The 23887-nt window shown below is 37.6% G+C and overlaps 1 protein-coding gene across 1 annotated transcript; it reads left to right on the plus strand.

Annotated features, from left to right (window-relative positions):
* The first annotated feature begins 4129 nt into the window (after nucleotides 1–4129).
* Nucleotides 4130–23345, plus strand: LOC147636087 (feruloyl CoA ortho-hydroxylase F6H1-3-like). The gene is made up of 3 exons (XM_086802071.1): nucleotides 4130–4431; nucleotides 4522–4637; nucleotides 23246–23345. Exons 1-3 carry the CDS (start codon nucleotides 4174–4176, stop codon nucleotides 23343–23345), a joined length of 474 nt encoding a protein of 157 aa, XP_086658197.1. The 5' UTR covers nucleotides 4130–4173.
* The last annotated feature ends 542 nt before the right edge of the window (nucleotides 23346–23887 follow it).

Below are 23887 nucleotides of genomic sequence, written 5' to 3' on the forward strand. Positions count from 1 at the left end.
CATCAGCCAGCAAATGCATCATAAACTGGACTTGAAAGATTGTGGCATAATTGTACCATTTTTTCTCATGCATTCTCCATTGCTCCAAAATAGCAGGCATTAAGGGAACCAATCTTTCCATTACTTGGCCTCTAGATAGCCATCGAATTGCATGGATTTGTAAAACTTTCAAGTCTGCAATATGATACTCATGCATCAAGTTTCGAAGTTCGACATGTCGATTTGTTGATTTCCCTAGCCATGCATATACCTTGTTTGCAACCTTATCAACAAAAGCAAACACATGAGGATTCGATGCAAAACCATCCTTTGCTGCAAGTGCCTCACGGTGGGCAATACAATGCACGCCCATAATTCGTGAAGCCGATGCTTGAAACCGTGCCACTACACCTGTCTTATGACCTGTCATTGCTGAGGCACCATCCGTTACAAATGCAACTAATTTCTTCAAATCCAGATTACTCTCTAAGAGCATGGCATGGACAGCATTGTAGATTGCCTCCCCAGATCCATTATCAACTGGTAGCAATCTCACAAATTTACAATTGGGCTCTCCTTTGCCATTCCCAGGCAAGTACAAAATGTAGATAATCAAATGTTTCTCCATGGTTCTATCTGTACTTTCATCAATGAGGATTGAAAAAAATGGACTTTCACAAATTTCAGCATACAAGTCTTGCCTAGTACAATCTCTAAAAGCCATCAAGAACTCTCTTCCAGATACCGGATTGGTATATGCACCATACTCATCAGATGATGGCATATTAGGAGTGCCAAGTTCCCTTTGTAACTTACATTGAGTGGGATATTTCTCCAATGCAATATCATTGCATGCACAAAAGTGTACCAGCTTCATACAAGTGATTATTCTAGACTGTTCAGAATGCACCATTGTGTCAATACCCCCATCTATTGGTCCTTTGCCACCAATAGCCTTTAGCTTTGCATGATAAATACTTGCAGCTCTCCTATGATCTGCAGATTTTGCATGCTCATTCAAGGCTGAAAGCTGAATGCTTTGGGATCCACCCATTGTGAAAGTATTCACTCTTCCATCTTCTTCACACCAAGTGCATTTTATGCGGTCCTCATTACATGTAGACTTGCATAAATATGCCCAAGGATGTAGTAGAGTCCATTGAGTCCTCCACTTCCTTTTGGGTTTATTGGAAGAAGACTCTTGGGAAACCTCATTACAAGTTTTCGAGCTCCCACCACTACTCTCATGTCCTACATTGGCAATGGTCTGTCTTGACAAAAAAGAATCTATTGAAGGTTGTGACTTTTTCTTTTTATTGCGTCCTCTATGAGGCACTAGATTGGGACGGTCAACCATCACTGAAAATTTAAGAATAAAATAAGAAAAAGAAGCCACATGTTAATAAAGAGAAGAGAGCATACGGTATACCTTAACGGTTAAGCACGTTCATTTATACAAGGCCGTTATACTCCTTACCGATTAAGCATGTTCATTTATACAAGGCATATATACTACTATAGTAGGGGAACAACAGACTAACAACAAAAACAAGACACAAAAGGGAATAGCTGAAGATAGCTTAACAAAATGTTAAAACAATCCAAATAAGAATCCAACCTGGGAATAAATTGCAGCTACTAGCAGGTCCTTCCTCCACCAAGATCGGAAGTAGCTAGCTATGATCACAACTCACTAATCAAGATTCAAGAATCATAAAAGTAAGTTAAGAGAGAAAGACAGATAGAGAGCAATTTCATTTAATTGTACATAATCATACAATACAAAACCACCTCTATATATTATAACATTTGTCATAAGTAAACAATCCACTGCTAGATCTGTATTAGATTAACAACATGGCTATAAGTAAACAATCCATTTGTCAGATCAACAACATGGCTATAAGTAAACAATCCATTTGTCTAATCTGCAAACTGAAGCAGTCGTTCAGTAAATCCATTTTTTATAGAAACCTTCAATCGTATATTATAAAGAGTGTAATCAAGCAATAGCTACATACCTGAGAGTCGAGACAAGTGCTGAGAGGCTGAGAGGATGAGCAATGGTGGATGCTAGGACAAGTGACATGTTAACCAGTCACGAGTGAACCAACAATGCAAACTAAGTGAGCACTGAGTATAACTCACCCAAATGAAGCCATTTTTATAGTAGGAGCCACACGTGCTAGCTAGTAGCGGCCAAGTTCCAACTATCACTGATTCACTGCAGTCTGCCATGATGCCATCTTCATTGAGAGAAATCTGCAAGGACTCTCCCTCACACTCAGGACTCAGGAGTGGGTAGTCACTAGTAACTACCCACGAGCAGGGCTGTACACACAGCTGGACAGAGAGGTGGCCGCCGTGGCCGGAAGAGGAAACGGGTTACAACTTACGGGAGTGCCAGTGGTGGGGGCCCCGGGCCACCTCTCCAGCAGTCCGAATCTTGATCAATGATAAAGAAATCAAAAATTACAGAAAACGCAAGAATGGAAGACTCAAGAGAGAGATCTGAGAGAGGTGACAGCCTACAGGTCGACCGTCGATCATCGATGTATACATAATACGAGTTACAAGTTACAACTTTACAAGAGCAGGCTGCAGGCTAGCAGCCATGGAGGATACGATTCACGAATCACGATGAGTCCTCAGTCGATGACCATGGTCCATCACCATGGACACTGGGTGATCCACGCTGGCAGGCTGGCAGCTACGTTCTTTGAGAAAAGGCAGGCGCCACCGTGCCACCATGCCAGGCTCCAGCCTCCAGGGGCCAGGGCTGAGGGCTTGCCGCTTCGTGCAGACTCCAGAGGGTAGAAGCGAGTCGGGCCGGCCCGCCGCCCACCGGGTCTCAGAGCCTAGAGGCTCGCCGCTGTATGTGCTCAGCGAGTCAGCCTCCTTCAGTTGAAGTTCAGCCAGGAGCCTCCGAGTCCCGACTCCCGACCCTCCAGACTCCGAGGGTCCGAGCCTGAGCGAGTGAGCCTCCTACTTCACCGCGGTCCGCAAGCACCAGGCTGGCTGGTGGCAGCTATGAGCATTGAGCCACCACTCCACAGTCTCGACTCTCCACCAAGGCGGCAGCGCGGCTGAGTCGGCCAGGCTCGAGCCTCGGCCTATGCTGCTGCGGCACCTGCAAGCCTGCAAGGGTGCATGCATGCAGCATAATGCATGTGCGGCGTGCCATGCATAAGTTAAGACAGCCGCGGCCCACACCAACTGGCACAGCTGGCCAGTGGCACACTGGCACGGTGGCCACTGGCGCCTATTAGGCTATGGCACGCGGCAGTGGCCAGTGGGCGACTCGCCCAGTGCCCACCATAAATCCATAATCACTCCACATCGGCCGAGGCTGCATGCATAGGCCGAAGTTGATGAAACTTAAAACATCATTATGATTCATTAATACTATTTAATTAAATAGTATTAGCTAATAGCAATTTAGCATATTAGGAAATTGGAATTTAGGCTTTAAATAGGCTAATAGCTATTAGCCTATTAGCATTGAGCAAATTAGCAATTACCCAATATTTGTAAAATTTGCAAATCATGTTTGTGCATCCGAAATTATATATATATATATATATATATATATATCAAAAAAAATGAAAAGCACTTTTTAAAAAATGACATGTCATTTGAAAGGCATTTGAAATTACTCTATTTCAGAGTGAAAAGTTAATTCTAATGCATTGCATGTTTTTTGACATAGTTTTTTTAAAAAAACCTTTTTTGACGGGCAAAATCACCCTTGACAGGTAAAACACCCGTCAAATTTAGGCCCTGGGCAGAGTAGAGCTGAAACATTTAGGCGAAGCTGAAAATGTTTCTGTAGCACTGATAGGGCCAATCTGGCATCGCCCAGTGTAGACCGTGCGATGTGAAGACCGTGCGATGTGAAGTTGTGTGGTGAAGCGCATTTCCGATTCAATCAATAATAGAGACAATGAGAACGCTGCCACGACATCTAGAAAGGGTGATTGAATCGACGTACGTAAGAGATGAGGGGTCGTGAAACTTTTGTGCTTAATTGCACATTTGAAAAGTGGGTGACAGATACAAGCGTGGGTGATTATAATAAATTAAAAGCAATGCCGTGGCCACGATCATATCTATAAAAGGTGATTGAATCGGCTCAAGAGAAGGGTGATTGAATCGGGTGAAACAAGAGAAGATTGCCAAAGCCAGCTAGGAATCATGGCTCCCATCACCTCCTCGACCACAAGCACCAATAATATTGAGCCCAATGGCCAGTTGAAGGGTGTCAAAGCCATGCTGGATCACGGCGTTAGAGAGGTGCCAGCCTCTTACGTAAGGCCGGCCCACGAGCGTCCCTCCGCGGACGAGTATGCAGACCTCGAAGTCCCCGTAGTGGACCTTTCACACTACAAGACGCGGTGGGCGGATATCGTTGACCAGGTTGGTCGTGCATCGGAACAGTGGGGCTTCTTCCAGGTTCGCGTGGCAGTTCCTGAGATTATCCTTAATGGTTTTTCCGTCCACCATTATAAGTGTGTAATGCTGCTTATTATGGCATGGGCGCAGGTGATTAACCATGGCGTGGACACAGAGAAGATCATGAAGGCTATGAAGAAGTTCTACGAGCTGCCTATCGAAGAAAAGAACCAACTCCCGTTTGAGGATGCCCACGCGCCCGTGGCGTTTGCCACGGGCACGAGACTTATGCATGAGGATGCATGTGGCTTATTCATAAGCCTCATCCATAAACCTTATGTACAAGGCTCATGCATGAGGTTTATGCATAGGGGTAATGCATAAGCTTTATGCACTAGCCTCATGCATGAGGCTCATGCATATAGTCACCTCTTGAGAGAAGCATGGCTATCCATAGAGGGGAGAGAAAATAACAAACCCTAATCTTAAAAACCTAAAACTTACAAACCCTATAACATGTAAAAGCATAAGAGAGGAAACAGAAAAGAGAGAGATCTCTTGCCTTATGAGGCTTGTATGAGTGGATAACCTACAAAATCAAACCAAATAAAGAAAAAAAAGTATTAGTTATCATAATCTTAACCCTAATAGAAAGCATATACAAAACCCTAATCTCAATAGAAATACTAATGAAAGCTTTTACATCACATACAAAACTTATTGAATTGTTTTTTTCCCTTCTTATTGAAGCTTAACCCTAACCCTAGCTTTTACATGAAACCTTAATAGAAAGCTTTGATTGAGAGCCATGAAAGCTCTCTATTAAGTTTTGTATGTACAAGCTAGGGTTAGGGTTACCCTTTGAGAAGGCAAAAAAAAGAAAAGAAAAACTTCAAAGAGAAGGAAAATACTCAAAAGAAAGCTTTCATGGAAAGCTTGTTTGCATAGGAGATAAATGAAAATAGAAGACATACCTTGCATAGGAGATAAATGAAAATAGAAGACATACCTTGCATGAGTTTCACGAGGATAGGAAAATACTCAAAAGAAAGCTTTCATGGAAAGCTTGTTTGCATAGGAGATAAATGAAAATAGAAGACATACCTTGCATGAGCTTCACGAGGATAGGGTAGAAGAGGTAGAAGTGATGGATTAGACAAACTTGAAAAAACTCAAGGTATCACAGTTAGGACATTCAAATAATAAAATCGACACAGCGACAAAAAAGGTAGGAGTACTTTTTCTAGGCCATGTTGCTAAGCAACATTTTTTTCATAGTGTAGTAGCATTTTTTGCTGCAAAAAAGCTCTTTTGAGTAGAGATAAAATGTAGCAACATTTTTACACTGTTTAATACCATTTTTTTACTGCTCGTAGCATTAAAATCCTTGGGATTCCCCCTTCCAAAATGCCACTGAAATGCTCCTATGCCCCAATGTGTTATAATGATGGTAGTAAGTAAAGTATGAGAGTGATGTAGCAATGAGAGTAATTGAGTGAAAACAATAAGGGCACTACGGAGGCGCTATGGGGAGAAATTTGATGGCAAGTAAAAGAGAGACAGTGCATTTGTAGGAAGAACCATTAAAGGTGATGGCAGTAGCAAAGAAGGAACCCTACACCAGGAGACTTATGCATGAGGATTTATTCATAAGCCTCATGCATAAACCTTATGTACAAGCCTCATGCATAAGTCTCATGCATGAGGTTTATACATAGGGGTAATGCATAAGCTTTATGCACTAGCCTCATGCATGAGGCTCATGCATATAGTCACCTCTTGAGAGAAGCATGGCTATCCATAGAGGGGAGAGAAGATAACAAACCCTAATCTTAAAAACCTAAAACTTACAAACCCTATAACATGTAAAAGCATAAGAGAGGAAACATGAAAGAGAGAGATCTCTTGCCTTATGAGGCTTGTATGAGTGGATAACCTACAAAATCAAACCAAATAAAGAAAAAAAAGTATTAGTTATCATAATCTTAACCCTAATAGAAAGCATATATAAAACCCTAATCTCAATAGAAATATTAATGAAAGCTTTTGCATCATATACAAAACTTATCGAATTGTTTTTTTCCCCTTCTTATTGAAGCTTAACCCTAACCCTAGCTTTTACATGAAACCTTAATAGAAAGCTTTGATGGAGAGCCATGAAAGCTCTCTATTAAGGTTTGTATGTACAAGCTAGGATTAGGGTTAATCATAAACTGAATTATACTAAAAATTCCTCTTCTTCTCATTTAATTTCTTAGATCTCAAATACCATGGAAATTCCTCTTTTTGTATTTAATTAATTGCATTCCAATGTCATGGGTACTCCTCTTTTATCATATCAAATATTTCTCATAAAGTAATTTCATCTAAAATAAAATACCCATTAATTCAGTATGCTAGGAATTTCTCTTTTCCCATCTAAATCATGGAATTCTAAATGTCATAGGAATTTCTCTTTTAACATTTAAATATTTCTCATAGATAAAATAAATTTATCTAAAATTTATCTTTGAATTTAAACACAATACTCATTAATTCCAATATGCTACGAATTTCTCTTTTCTCATCTAAATGATGGAATTCCAAATGTAAAAGGAATTCTTCTTTGACCATTTAAACTTATCTAAGTAAAAAGATAAATTTAACCAAATCTTCTCTTTAAATATAAATAAAAATCTCAATTAATTCCTTTACACTAGAAATTACAGTTTTCTCATTTAAATATTTGAATTCCAATATGGTGGGAATTTCTCTTTCATCATTTAAACTTATCTTTACAAAAAGATAAATTTAACTAGAATCCTTCTTTAATTTTTTTTAAATAAAATCTACATTATTTTAGCATCACAATTTTTCTCTTATTTCATTGGAATACATGGATTTTCATTGTCATGGGGATTGCTCTTTTAACATAAAAATGGATTACTAGAAATTCCTCTTTTTCGTATTTAACTATTTATGTATAAACCTAAAAATTAATTTTTTGATGATCATAATCAGAATCATTCAATTAATCTAGGATGATTAATCCTAGAATATGGTAGGAAGTCCTCTTTTCATAATATAAATGAAAATGATTTACGTGTTTATTTTTCAAAAATTCTGCCATAGCTCCGCTCTGCTATTACTGATAATTCTTAATAAACTTGAAAGAATAAAGTTTAGTATTATTCATGTGATTAGAATAACCACTAATTGGATCATTATCCAATTATGGATTGATTCTAAATTTTACCATAAATTAAATAGCATAAAAGTATTAAAAAGATATTATTTTGGCCTCCAATTAGACAAGCATAGAAATTACTTTTAGATTAGAGAAATGCTTCATGAGAAGCTTCATTCGAATTTAGAATAGGTCATAGGAATGACCATTCTTTGGGGGAGAGAGAGAAATTCTTAAAAACCATTATAAATTAAGCATAAATGGAAATCTATGTGTTTCTTCATTACAATACATTAAAGAATTTCAATAGTATTCAAAAGCCATTCAAATTAATCCTTCTCAAGCTTGAGAGGGGTTGAGAAGAGAAACATTGGAGATTTAAGAAAAAGACAATAATCCACACTTTACCTCCTAAATTACTTGATTCTTTGATCACACTAGAGGCCCCCAACCAATCAATTGGTTTGATATGTTGATGAAGTCTCCAAGGATGATTGAAGAGACACAGAAGCTCCAATCTCTTGAATTTTTAGAGGATTTTTAGAGGATAATAGAAATTATCAATATTTCAGTATAATACTGGCATGGTATAGTTCTCGTATTTTTTTACAAAGGGCTAAGGATCTATTTATAGGTGAGGGAGGCCTCTTACCAAAAGTCCAACTATTTTCTAGAATTTTCCAGGTTCAGTTTGGGTGAATTTGGACAAAATTTGGACCTAGTTTGGCTCCCTTTTGATTTGGTTTAATCGAAGAGAGAGGAGAGATAAAAATATCACAATATTTTTAAGTTTAAAACTCCACCACACATGTTAAATAGGTGCCTCCTTGAATAGCTTGCTTATCCTTACCAAGGTGTCAAAATTGAATCTTATACCCAAAATATCTCATTTTTTTAGTAATACTCATAGTTTTTTACTAATAAACCTTGTCCTTAGTCAACTCTTCATCTTATGTGAGCATTTACTCATTTTTGGGAGTTTTTCTTTTACAAATTGGATTTATCTCCTCCCCACACTTGGATTGATCCAATGGGCCCATAGGAACCTTAATTGGACCATAATTCAAAATTTTTTGAAAATCTAGATCCTTAGGCTAAGGTTCTTTATACTCCTTTTCAATTAATTCCAAATGCACATTGGAAAGTTCTTTTTGAATTTCTTTTTCGGAGGAAATCATTTTAGACACTAGGAAGATTTTTATATCAAAAAATATCTCAATCTTGGATTACCTCTCTCTAAGCCAAAACAGGGTAAAATTGAATCTTTCTTTTATTTCAAAGAGGAGAATAATTTACAAGATCAAAAGGGGAGGTTCTTACACCTGTACACCTCAAAAGCTGGAGGGAGGAATTTTACATCCTACCCCACTTAAAAAACACGAGATGTCCTCATCTCATAGGTGGAGTATAATCTCTATCATCTTCTTCTTCTTCTTCAATCACCTCCAGCGTTATTGCCTTGGAAGTGGACGGTTGATTTGGGAACATCTCTCCTTGACTTCTTGTATTCTCAAGCGGAGGTCTTGCATTACTTTGGATTAAAACTGCAGGTTGGTTAGACGGTCTACCTCTAGGATTTCTTTGATTTTCGCGAAAAGAAACGTGATTACTCTCGATGGAAGGAGCTAGAGTCTTGAATCTTGATCCTTGATTTTTCTGCCCTAAAAACCTTGTTCCAAAAGGTGTTGGGCAATCCATACGGCTATGTCTAAATCCTTGAGAGTTAAAGCATTTCACTTCCTTTGTTGAACTTCTGAAGTTGCATTCCAAGGGATTGAGTTCCGAGAAAAGGACATTTCTTCCATTCTGGAACTTCCCTTATCCTAGGTTTGACCCTTGTATCTCTTAGACGGTGGAAGGTTGGAATCACCTTCTGGAGCTAAAAACCTTTTGAAAGGTGATGGTGCTGGCTTCGAGGGGACTTGGATATCAAATGCCTTGGCGAAATCCTTCGCGCTTTGGCCATGGAAACCGGCTTGGCTTTATTCACTAGGATATTCACATGGAAACCGGCTTGGCATTCTTCACTAGGATATTCAAAGGTTCGTTTAGTCCCAGAATGAACCTGGCCATCAGCTGTTCTTCATCCAACGGTGGCGAGTATTTGAGGAGGAGAGCAAACGCTTGTTGATATACTTCAATAGTTCTGCTCCCCTTGGGTTAACTCTAAGAATTCGTTCATCTTTGTTTCCAAAAAGCGGGGAGGACAGAATCTCTTCCTTAGATAAATTTTGAGATCATTCCATATCTGAGTGTTTCGATCCACACGATTTGTCTCGTAGTGGTTTCTCCATGCTACTCTAGCTATTTCTACTATCTTCAGCCTTGCAAGAGCCATTTTGCTCTTCTCATTGTACCCGGTGACATCGAAGTACTCTTTCATTGCTTCAATCCACTTCTCCACAGTCTCGCCCATGTTTTCCCATTCACCCTTGAAAGGTCCAGGCTGCGATCTATGAAGATTTTTACGAACATCCAAGTCGAGCTCTTCCTCATCGAGTTGGGGGTTATCATTCCTACCATGATGTTCTCGATCCATGATTCTATCAATACGAAAATTCTTGTTAAGTCCTTTTATTTACAATTCAAATCCGACTTTAGATCCAATTGATTCTGGGGTTCTTTAGATTGGTCAGCTCGCTCCACAGAATCATGGGATAAAGATCCCTTATATAGAACTCATTATCAGATAACAATTCATTCAGAACATATCATTCATATTCTCAACACAATAATGGTCCATCAGACCGAAAATTCTATCTGAACATTCCTCCATGGAAGTTTCAGTTATGCAGGTTTTTAATTTGTCATCCCTTAACTGGATCCACTAGGTCCAGTGTCAACAGTAGCAATTTGTCAGCACAATCCACTAATCTCGTAGTGATTTGCTGAAGTCCTTATCGTCATTCTAGTTACAAACATCATCATAGGGACTCCGAGTCCCATTCATCCTTATTGTGGCTTTGATCAACCGATTGCTTTTCGACCAAAATTCAAGAATCATCTCAATCAGAATCAAAATAAACTCACCAATTCTCAACCAGAACCTTAAAATCAAATCAACCACATTGGAATTCATCATCTGGATAGCATTTTTACTTATAATTTCAAGGTCTTGGATTAACTCGTATACACTGCCAGTTAAGAGCTACAGTTATACCCTCGGTATATACAGGTAGTCATGGTCCTTGGAATTATAAGGTAAATACCATCATGACTAAGCCTTAAGCAAGTTAGAGATTTCCATACAATTGCAGTACTTCATCTGAAGACCCGCTTTCAATTTTATGAATCTTCATTTTGAATATCGATTTGTATGAATTTTATCACATAATTATAACTTTTTATTGTTACTTCACAAATTTTTGGCATTTTTGGCTTTTCAGTTGATCCACTTTAGCCAATTCGCTCTCATACAAGCTGAAAGATCCCTACTCCCTCCACGCAACGGTCGGATTTGGGGGTACTAGGAGTGGAAGTAGCACTCCTTGCGCAGGGCAGGATCGCTCACTCGAGGTCTCGCCCGCGGATATCCAGACAAGAGACTAATCCCTCGGCTCTTCAAAAACCGAACCCGAAAAAACTTCCCTCATCCAGAAAGCACGAGCAAGTCCTCTAGGATATTTGTACTCTAACGTAGTCAGGGTCATTACTGATCAAACTGATCCGACCCAACTTGTGAGTCACTTGGTCAGATCAAGGAAGATACTTGCACTTGGATCATAGAAACCAACGCTTTTTTCCCCATCGAGAGGCATAGCCGTTGATTCTTTTTCCATAGAACAATTACTATCTGGGATTTACTTTATCTATCATACTATAACAGAATTGAGTCTCATTTTATAGATCCATCAGTCCAGCCTAACCCCATCTAGTCAAATGGGTTAGCCAACCGCCCAACCACTGTATTGATGGGATCCAATTGAGAATTTGGTTAGGTTTTGTCCTGGGTACCAGGGAAAAGAGTTACCAGGTCCCCTAGCCGGATATTCATGCAAATTTAATGCCACTCACACCACTTACACACCCAATATAAAATTGCCTTTTTCTTCACAGTCAGCAATTGCCTTTTTCTTCACAGTCAGCTATCTTTAAACAATCATTTAATGAAACCGTAGTGTCACTGATCATAATCCTCTAAAATATTCGAATCCTAATTTCCCATCATTCCTTCATCGGTGTACCTATGGCATCATTGGCAACCAAAACGCTCACCACCTATTTCTTAGGGGCCTTTTTGATAGTTCCTAACTCATAGTACCCGACAATATATTCACTTATAAAAAAATCAAGATGGAATCTCTGCCGTTGAAGATCAACAAGATCAACCAACAGCTCCATATAAAAGAGCCTTAGACTCATCCGTTGAGGACCAGCAAGGTCTATCAACCACATCCATGCCCGGTTTCAGAAAACAACTCTTACTCGTTGTTCCAATATCTTCCACAACGCATGTGTGGGTATCTTCAGCGACCCAGAACCCGAGCACCGTATGGTCAGCACCCTCTAGGATCCTTCGCAGGTCACCTAGCGCTTCACTCATAGGCCGCTTCCTTGGTCACTCATCTACCGTACCGAAAGCTCACCATTTAAATCGAATCGAGGCTGGTCAAGAACTCGGCCGACCTTGCTATGCGAGACGTCCTCCGTTGACTCTTCGCGCCAGCTGTTGCAACTTTAGCAGCTAGGTCTCCCACGACCTCGTTCACAAGATGGTCAAAATGCTTCCCCAGCATTTTTGACATAAAACAGTCATTTAAAAACAGGTCATAAATACAATTCCTATAATGAACTCTCGTCTTTCACAATGTTCCACATCCGTCCACATTATTTAAGCCATATCCAATTCATATGTATACCCATTCTCATCCAATCACATCATTTTCCATATCATCTCATCTTTCCTCATCTACATCTCATCCACTCGCATCAACCCATATTGACATTCCATCACACCTCATTCATTTCACATCTATCTCAATTTACATCACATCTCATCTCATTCATTTCACATCTCATCTCATTCATTCTTATCCCAATTCACATCACATCACTTCTCATTCATTCACTCACATGGACATCACATCCTTTCACATACACATCCACATTCATTCTTCCACATACACATCCACATTCATTCTTCCACATACACGTCCACATCCATTCTTCCACATACACGTCCACATCCATTCTTCCACATACACATCCACATCCATTCTTCCACATACACATACACATTCCTTCTTCCACATACACATCCACACCCATTCTTCCTCATACTCATCCACATTCATTCTTCCACATACACATCCACATCCATTCTTCAACATACACATCCACATTCATTCTTCGTCATACACATCCACATCCATTCTTCCACATACACATCCACATTCATTCCTCCACATACACATCCACATCCACATCCATTCTCATTACATCACATCCTATTTTCATCTTATCACATCCCATACACCTCTTATCACATCCATTCTTATCCGATCGCATCCCGTTTACATCTTATTTTATCCTATCATATCCCATAGACATCTTATCGCATCCTATTTTCACCTTCTAATTCATTCACATGCTATTCCCATTTAACAGCTTTTTCTAGGTTGATCCTGATAATGAAACTTTTTCTAAATTTCTACCAATTGCTTGGCCAAATTAAAGGTTCTTTTTCTCCATAACTATTTCCATATTCATTCACAATTTCTCAAATGAATTATATTCAATGTTCCTCTTTTGAATAAAAGAATTCATGGGATTTATAGAAATCAATTCTACCCATATTTTTACTTTTAATAAATAATCATAAATTGAATTGTACTAAAAATTTCTCTTCTTCTCATTTAATTTCTTGGATTTCAAATACCATGGGAACTTCACTTTTCTTATTTATTTAATTGCATTCCAATGTCATGGGTATTCTTTTTTTATCATCAAAATATTTCTCATAAAGTAATTATATCTAAAATAAAATACCCATTAATTCAATAAAATATTTCTCATCTAAAATAAAATACCCATTAATTCAATATGCTAGGAATTTCTCTTTTCCCATCTAAATGATGGATTTCCAAATGTCATAGGAATTCCTCTTTTAACATTTAAATATTTCTCATAGATAAAATAAATTTATCTAAAATTCATCTTTGAATTTAAATACAATACTCATTAATTCCAATATGCTAGGAATTTCTCTTTTCCCATCTAAATGATGGAATTTCAAATGTCATAGGAATTCCTCTTTTACCATTTAAACTTATGTAATAAAAAGATAAATTTAACTAAATCTTCTCTTAAAATTTAAATAAAAATCACCATTAATTTCTTTACACTAGGAATCACACTTTCCTTACTTAAATATTTAAATTCTAGTATGGTGGGAATTCCTCTTTCATCATTTGAACTTGTCTATACAAAAAGATAAATTTAACTAGAATCCTTCTTGAGTTTTTTAAATAAAATATACATTATTTTAGCATCACAATTTTTCTCTTATTTCATTGGAATACATGGATCCATTGTCATGGGGGATTACTCTTTTAACATAAAAATGGATTACTAGAAAAATCCTCTTTTTCGTATTTAACTTTTTAGGTATAAATCTAAGAATCAAAATTTTCATGATTATAATGAGAATCATTCAATTAATCTAGGATTATTAATCCTAGAATATGGTAGGAAGTCCTCTTTTCATAATATAAATGAAAATGATTTATGTGTTTATTTTTCAAAAAATTTACCATAGCTCCGCTCTGCTATTATTGATAATTCTCAATAAATTTGAAAGAATAAAGTTTAGTATTATTCATGTGATTATAATAACCACTAATTGGATCATTATCCAATTATGGATTGATTCTTAATTTTACCATAAATTAAATAGCATAAAAGTATTAAAAAGACATTATTTTGGCCTCCAATTAGACAAGCATAGAAATTACTTTTAGATTAGAGAAATGCTTCATGATGAGAAGCTTCATTCGAATTGAGAATAGGTCATAGGAATGACCATTCTTTGGGGGAGAGAGAGAAATGCTTAAAAACCATTATAAATTAAGCATAAATGGAAATTTATGTGTTTCTCCATTACAATACATTAAAGAACTTCAATAGTATTCAAAAGCCATTCAAATTAATGCTTCTCAAGCTTGAGAGGGGTTGAGAAGAGAAACATTTGGAGATTTAAGAAAAGGAAGACAATAATCCACACTTTACCTCCTAAATTACTTGATTCTTTGATCACAGTAGAGGTTCCCAACCAATCAATTGGTTTGGTATGTTGATGAAGTCTCCAAGGAAGATTGAAGAGCGAGAGAAGTTTCAATCTCTTTAATTTTGAGGATTTTAAGAGGATAATAGAAATTATCATTATTTGAGTATAATACTGGCATGGTATAGTTCTCATATTTTTTTACAAAGGGCTAAGAATCTATTTATAGGTGAGAGAGGCCTCTAACCAAGTCCAACTATTTTCTAAAATTTTCTAGGTTCAGTTTGGGTTAATTTGGACAAGATTTGGACCTAGTTTGCTCCCTTTTGATTTGTTTTGTTCTAGGAGAGAGGAGAGATACAATATCACAATATTTTTTAGTTTAAAACTCCACCACACATGTGAAATAGGCACCTCCTTGAAGAGCTCCCTTCTCCTTACCAAGGTGTCAAAATTGAATCATTATACCCAAAATATCTCATTTTTTTAGTAGTACTCATAGTTTTTTACTAATAAACCTTGTCCTTAGTCAACTCTTCACCTATGTGAGCATTTACTCATTTTTGGGGGGTTTCTCTGTTATAAATTAGATTTATCTCCTCCCCACACTTGGATTGATCCATAGGAACCTTAATTGGACCATAATCCAAAAATTTCTTAAAATCTAGACCCTTAGGCTGAGGTCCTTTATACTCCTTTTCAATTAATTGCAAATGCAAATTGGAAAGTCCTTTTTGAATTTCTGTTTCAGGGGAAACCATTTTAGACACTAGGAGAATTTTTATATAGAAAAATATCTCAATTTTGGATTACCTCTCTCTAGACATTTTCTCTGTCTAAGCCGAAACAGGGTAAAATAGAATCTTTTTTTATTTTAAAGAGGGGAATAATTACAAGATCAGAAGGGGAGGTTCTTACACCTGTACACCTCAAAAAATGGAGGAAGGAATCGTACATCCTACCCCACTTAGAAAACACGAGATATCCTCATCCCGTAGGTGGAGTATGATCTCTTTCACATCTTCTTCTTCTTCTTCAATCACCTCCAGCAATACTATCTTGAAAATGGATGGCCGATTTGGGAACATCTCTCCTTGACTTCCCCTATTTTGAGGCGGGAATCTTACATCCTATCCCACTTAAAAAACACGAAATGTCCTCACATCTCGTAGGTGGAGTATGATCTCTGAGGCGGGAATCTTACATCCTACCCCACTTAAAAAACACGAAATGTCCTCATCTCGTAGGTGGAGTATGATCTCTTTCATCTTCTTCTTCTTCTTCAATCACCTTTAGCGTTACTGCCTTGAAAGTGGACGATCGATTTGGGAACATCACTCCTTGACTACCCCTATTCATCATCTTCTTCTTCTTCAATCACCTTTAGCGTTACTGCCTTGAAAGTGGACGATCGATTTGGGAACATCACTCCTTGACTACCCCTATTCTGAGGCGAAGGTCTTGCATTACTTTGGATTAAAATTGTGGGTTGGTTAGACGGTCTACCTCTAGAATTTCTTTGATTTTGGCGGAAAGAAACCTGATTACTTTGGAAGGAAGGAGCTGGAGTCTCGAATCTTGATCCCTGAAGGCTTATTTTTCTGCCCTGAAAACCTTGTTTCAAAAGGTGTTGGGCAATCCATACTGTAATGTCTAAATCCTTGACAGTTATAGCATTTCATGCCCTTGTTCAAGGGTGGAACTTCTCAAGTTGAATTCCAAGGGATTGAGTTCCAAGAAAAAGATATTTCTTCCATTCTGGAACTTTCCTTATCTTAGGCTTGACCTTTATATCTCTTAGATGGTGGAAGGTTGGAATCACCTCTGCTAAAAACCGTTTGAAAGGTGATGGGGCTACTAGCTTCGGCGGGATCTTGACATCAAAGGCCTTGGCAAAATCCTTCGCCATCCACACTGCTTCGGCCATGGAAACCGGCTTGGCATTCTTCACTAGGATATTCAAAGGTTCGTTTTAGTCCCAAAATGAACCTGGCTATCAGTTGTTCTTCATCCAGCGGTGGCGAGTATTTGAGGAGGAGAGCGAACGCTTGGTGATATACTTCAATAGTTATGCTCCCCTGGGTTAACTCTAAGAATTCGTTCATCTTTGTTTCCAAAAAGCCGGGAGGACAGAATCTCTTCCTTAGGTAAATTTTGAGATCATTCCATGTCTGAGTGTTTCGATCCACACGATTTGTCTTGCAGTGGTTTCTCCATGCTACTCTGGCTGTTTCGATCCACACGATTTGTCTTGCAGTGGTTTCTCCATGCTACTCTGGCTGTTTCTACTATCTTCAACCTTGCAAGAGCCATTTTGCTCTTCTCATTGTACCCAGTGACATCGAAGTACTCTTCCATTGCTTCGATCCACTTCTCCACAGTCTCGACCAAGTTTTCCCCTTCACCCTTGAAAGTTCCAGGTTGCAATCTATGAAGAGTTTTAGGAACATCCAAGTCGAGCTCTTCCTCATCGAGTTGGGGGTCATCATTCCTACCACAACGACCTCGATCCATGATCCTATCAATATGAAAATTCTTGTTAAGTCCTTTTATTTACAATTCAAATCCGACTTTAGATCCAACTGATTCTGTGGTTCTTTAGATTGGTCAGCTCTCCATAGATTCATGGGATAATGATCCCTTATATAGAACTCATTATTAGATTCATTCAGAGCATATCATTCATATTCTTAACACAATAATGGTCCATCAGACCGAAAATTCTATCTGAACATTCCTCCATGGAAATTTCAGTTATGTAGGTTTTTAATTTGTCATCCCTTAACTGGATCCACTAGGTCCAGTGTTAACAGTAGCGATCTGTGCACAATCCACTAATTTGGTAGTGATTTGCTAAAGTCCTTATCATCATTCTAGTTACGAACATCATCATAGGGACTCATCCCATTCATCCTCATTGTGGCTTTGTTCAATGGATTGCTTTTCAACCAAAATTTAGGAATCATCTCAATCAAAATCCAAATCAACTCACCAATTCTCAACCAGAACCTTAAAATAAAATCAACCACATTCAAATTCATCATCTGGATAGCATTTTTACTTATAAATTCAAGGTCTTGGATTAACTCATATACACTTCCAGTTAAGAGCTACAGTTATACCCTCGGTATATACGGGTAGTCACACGGTCCTTGGAATTATAAGGTAAATACCATCATGACAAGGCCTCAAGCAAGTCAGGGATTTCCATACAATTGCGGTACTTCATCTGAAGACCCACTTTCAATTTTATGAATCTTCATTTTGAATATCAATTTGTACGAATTTTATCACATAATTATAACTTTTTACTGTTACTTCACAAATTTTTGACATTTTTGGCTTTTCAGTTGATCCACTTTAGCCAATTTGCTTTGATACCAGCTGAAAGATCCCTACCCCCTCCACACAATGGATTCGGGGGTGCTAGCAGCGAAAGTAGCTCTCCTTACGGTGCGGGTAGGATCCCTCACTCAAGGCCTCGCCCACGGATATCCGGACAAGAGACTAATCTCTCGGTTCTTCAAAAATTGAACCCGATAAAACTTCCCTCGCCCAGAAACCACGGGCGAGTCCTCCAAGATATTTGTACTCTAACGTAGTCATGGTCATTATTGACCAATTTGATCCGATCAAACCTGTGAGTAACTTGGTCAGATCAAGGAAGATACTTGCACTTGGATCATAGGAACGCTTTTTTTCCAAATCAAACCGAGGCTAGTCAAGACCTCGGCTGACCTTGCTACGCAAGACGTCCTCTATTGACTCTCGGCTAGCTGTTGCAACTTTATCAACTAGGTCTCCACGACCTCGTTCACAAGATGGTCAAAATGCTTCCTCAGCATTTTTGACATAAAACAGTCATTTAAAAATAGGTCATAAATACAGTTCCTATAACTCTCATCTTTCACATTGTTCCACATCCGTCCACATTATTTAATCCATATCCAATTCATATGTATACCCATTCTCATCCAATCACATCATTGTTCCACATCCATCCACATTATTTAATCCATATCCAATTCATATGTATACCCATTCTCATCCAATCACATCATTTTCCATCTCATCACATGTTTCCTCATTTACATCTCATCCACTCGCATCAACCCATATTCACATCCCATCACACCTCATTATTTCACATCTATCTCAATTTACATCACATCTCATCTCATTCATTTCACATCTCATCTCTTTCATTCTTATCCCGATTCACATCACATCACTTCTCATTTATTCACTCACAGCGACATCACATCCTTTCACATACACATCCACATCCATTCTTCCACATACACATCCGCATTCATTCTTCCTCATACACATCCACATCCATTCTTCCTCATACACATCCACATTCATTCCTATACACATCCACATTCATTCTTCCACATACACATCCACATCCCTTCTTCTACATACACATCCACATTCATTCCTATACACATACACATCCACATCCGTTCTTCCTCTCATACTCATCCACATTCATTCTTCCAAATACACATCCACATTCATTCCTCCACATACACACCCACATCCATTCTTCCACATTCATTCTTCCTCCTTCACATCTTATCACATCCTATCACATCCCATACACCTATTATCACATCCATTCTTATCTTATCGCATCCCGTTTACATATTATCACATCCCATATACATCCTATCCTATCCTATTTTCACCTTATCTCATCCATTCACATGGTATTCCCATTTAATAGCTTTTTCTAGGTTGATCCTGATAATGGAACTTTTTCTAAATTTCTGCCAATTGCTTGGCCTAATTAAAGGTTCTTTTTCTCAACGACTATTTCCATATTCATTCACAATTTCTCAAATGAATTATATTCAATATTCCTCTTTTGAATAAAAGAATTCATGGGATTTACAAAAATCAATTCTACCCATATTTTCACTTTTGATAAATAATCATAAATTAAATTAAACCAAAAATTTCTCTTCTTCTCATTTAATTTCTTGGATCTCAAATACCATGGGAATTCCTCTTTTTGCATTTAATTAATTGCATTCCAATGTCATGGGTATTCCTCTTTTATCATCAAATATTTCTCATAAAGTAATTTCATCTAAAATAAAATACCCATTAATTCAATATGCTAGGAATTTCTCTTTTTCCATCTGAATGATGGAAATCTAAATTTTATACGAATTCCTTTTTTAACATTTAAATATTTCTCATAGATAAAATAAATTTATCTAAAATTCATCTTTGAATTTATATAAAATACTCATTAATTCCAATATGCTAGGAATTTCTCTTTTCCCATCTAAATGATGGAATTCCAAATGTCATAGGAATTTCTCTTTTACCACTTAAACTTATCTAAGTAAAAAGATAAATTTAACTAAATATTCTCTTAAAATTTAAATAAAAATCTCCATTAATTCCTTTACACTAGGAATTACACTTTCCTCATTTAAATATTTGAATTCCAATATGGTGGGAATTCCTCTTTCATCATTTAAGCTTATCTATACAAAAAGATAAATTTAACTAGAATCCTTCTTTAATTTTTTAAAGTATTAAAAAGAAATTATTTTGGCCTCCAATTAGACAAGCATAGAAATTACTTTTAGACTAGAGAAATGCTTCATGAGAAGCTTCATTCGAATTGAGAATAGGTCATAGGAATGACCATTCTTTGGGGGAGAGAGAGAAATGCCTAAAAACCATTATAAATTAAGCATAAATGAAAATTTATGTGTTTCTCCATTACAATACATTAAAGAACTTCAATAGTATTCAAAAGCCATTCAAATTAATGCTTCTCAAGCTTGAGAGGGGTTGAGAAGAGAAACATTTGGAGATTTAAGAAAAAGAAGACAAGTATCCACACTTTACCTCCTAAATTACTTAATTCTTTGATCACAGTAGAGGCCCCCAACCAATCAATTGGTTTGGTATGTTGATGAAATCTCCAAGGAAGATTGAAGAGAGAGAGCAGCTCCAATCTCTTCAATTTTTAGAGGATTTTAAGAGGATAATAGAAATTATCATTATTTGAGTATAATACTGGCATGGTATAGTTCTCATATTTTTTTACAAAGGGCTAAGGATCTATTTATAGGTGAGAGAGGCCTCTAACCAAGTCCAACTGTTTTCTAGAATTTTCTAGGTTCAGTTTGGGTGAATTTGAACAAGATTTGGACCTAGTTTGCTCCCTTTTGATTTGTTTTGTTCTAGGAGAGAGGAGAGATAAAATATCACAATATTTTTTAGTTTAAAACTCCACCACACATGTGAAATAGGCACCTCCTTGAAGAGCTCCTTTCTCCTTACCAAGGTGTCAAAATTGAATCAATATACCCAAAATATCTTATTTTTTTAGTAGTACTCATAGTTTTTTACTAATAAACCTTGTCCTTAGTCAACTCTTCATCTTATGTGAGCATTTACTCATTTTTGGGGGTTTTTCTTTTATAAATTAGATTTATCTCCTCCCCACACTTGGATTGATCTAATTGGCCTATATAGGAACCTTAATTGGACCATAATCCAAAAATTTCTTAAAATCTAGACCCTTAGTCTAAGGTCCTTTATACTCTTTGTCAATTAATTGCAAATGCAAATTGGAAAGTCCTTTTTGAATTTCTGTTTCAGGGAAAACCATTTTAGAAACTAGGAGGATTTTTATATCAAAAAATATCTCAATTTTTTATTATCTCTCTCTAGACATTTTCTCTCTCTAAGCCAAAACAGGGTAAAACATAATCTTTCTTTTATTTCCAAGAGGGGAATAATTACAAGATCAACCTTTACACCTCAAAAGCTAGAGGGAGGAATCTTACAATGCTACTAGTAGTACTAGACACTAGGAGGATTTTCATATTAAAAAATATCTCAATTTTGGATTATCTCTCTCTAGACTTTTTCTCTCTCTAAGCCAAAACAGGGTAAAACATAATCTTTCTTTTATTTCCAAGAGGGGAATAATTACAAGATCAGAAGGGGAGGTTCTTAAACCTTTACACCTCAAAAGCTAGAGGGAGGAATCTTACAATGCTACTAGTAGTACTAGACACTAGGAGGATTTTCATATCAAAAAATATCTCAATTTTGGATTATCTCTCTCTAGTCATTTTCTCTCTCTAAGCCAAAACAGGGTAAAACATAATCTTTCTTTTATTTCCAAGAGGGGAATAATTACAAGATGAGAAGGGGAGATTCTTAAACTTTTACACCTCAAAAGCTGGAGAGAGAAATCTTACAATGCTACTAGTAGTACTAGAAAGCAACCTCGTGATCTCGATAGCACAGAATTGTCAACAGTGAGACGAGCACGAGTAGCAGGAGGTTCCTCCACCATGTGAAGGATAAAATGTTCCACCTCCATGAGGGCAACGTGTGGGAAGAACTCCCTCCCAATATGGGTCTCATTCTAACATGAGAGGAAGTCCAAGTAGCAAGCAGAGGACAAGGAGGCTCTACAAGTGAGGAGAGCATGGCTAGTATTTTATATTTACAAGCACCACTAGAGATGCATGTAGTAGAGCCTCCACCACAACCTCGCCATGGTCGCCCAACAGACACGACTTGAAGAAGGCTCCTCTTCCTCCAAGGCCTCAAAACCCAAATGTGCCTCCATGTGCACCAAGGAGGAGGAGGAAATATGGAGTCAAAGCACTCCAAGAGATACGCAGATTTTAAAAATCTATGGATCTCCTTATTTCCAAGGCACCTTTCACACATATTGTAAAAGAAATCCGATATAGTTACTCTCAAGACTATTGTGTGCAAATCCTTACATTGGGAGCTTTACAAGAAGTTGCAGAAGCATTTTTGGTGACCTTTTTTTAGGATGAAAACCTCTGTGCTATCCATGCCAAGAGGGATACAATAATGATGAAGGAAGTTAAACTAGCTAGACTTTTGTGTTGTCAAGACTTGTAATCAGCGCTGCTGCTATGTAAGAACTTATCTTTATCGATAGAAGGCTCAAGTTTTTTTATCTTGTGTCATTTTAAGCTTGTATAGTCATGGTTTTTTATTTTGGGACACATTTTGAGATATATTTTATTAATTACTAGGTGCAAAATTGAACTCAATTGAACCATGTTTCTCATATAGCAAGTTATAAAACACATAAGTGCAATTTTTGTAAATTCTTCTAGAGAGTTTATAGATTTATAATTTTTTTGTTCATTTTAATTGCAAAATTGAATTATGAATTTGTAACAAAACTTTTCAAAAAAAAACTAGATTTTTTTTCTAAAGAATCCAAAACAATATTTAATATCCTGTACACCGGCCTTCCAAGCCCTCTCCAGGGGGCCTATCCCAAAGGGCCCCAAGCTAGCACGAGGCAACCTGGGGCCAGACAAACTTGCTCCCCAAGCTTCAGGGGGGCTAGCCCAAAGGGCCGCCCCAAGCTAGCACGGGGCAACCTGGGGCCAGACAAACTTGCTCCCCAAGGTCTCTGAGGGGGCTACAAGAGCCTTGCTTGTTTTCCCCAGGTTGCCTCATGCTGGCCTAGGGCGTTTTGGGCCCATGCAGCCCCCCCGAGGCCTGGGGGAGGGCTTGGAAGGCCTATACAGGCTCAAAAGTAATGTTTAAAATTATTTAATTTTTTGGAATTGATTTCAAAAACAATTACAAAGATTTAGTTTATTAGTACAAACTCAACTACAAAATTGAACTCACTCCATTCAACTACAAATTCATAATCAACTGCACTGTTACAAAATTCACTTCATGTAAAATTCAACTACAAAGATTAAAATTGGCCCCAACGTAGATACTTCAAAAAAGGTTTTTTTTTTTACCAAAACAAGGGATTACATGATAAGCATTACAATTTACATCCCAATTGTTTAGTCTTTTGATTGCTTCTTTTCAAGCGTTGCACCTTCTCTTGTTGAGGGGAAGAGTGTCTGACATGATGGAATCTACAATACACTTAGCATCTCTCTCTCTTACAATTTTGGCAATGGGTGCATTCTTGGAGATGCTAGACAAGCACAACACTTTAGATAAGGCCTTGAGAGCAAAAAGTTGGAATCCTCCTATAGGGCTAAAAGCATTCTGGACAACCACATAGTATTTAGTTGGAATATGGCCCATGTAATGGGCCAATGCTAAGTTAGTTCCAAAGGGAT

This window comes from Cibotium barometz, chromosome 8 (assembly GCF_041138505.1).
Source record: "Cibotium barometz isolate CiBa-2024 chromosome 8, ASM4113850v1, whole genome shotgun sequence".
NCBI classification, from domain to species: Eukaryota; Viridiplantae; Streptophyta; class Polypodiopsida; order Cyatheales; family Cibotiaceae; genus Cibotium; species Cibotium barometz.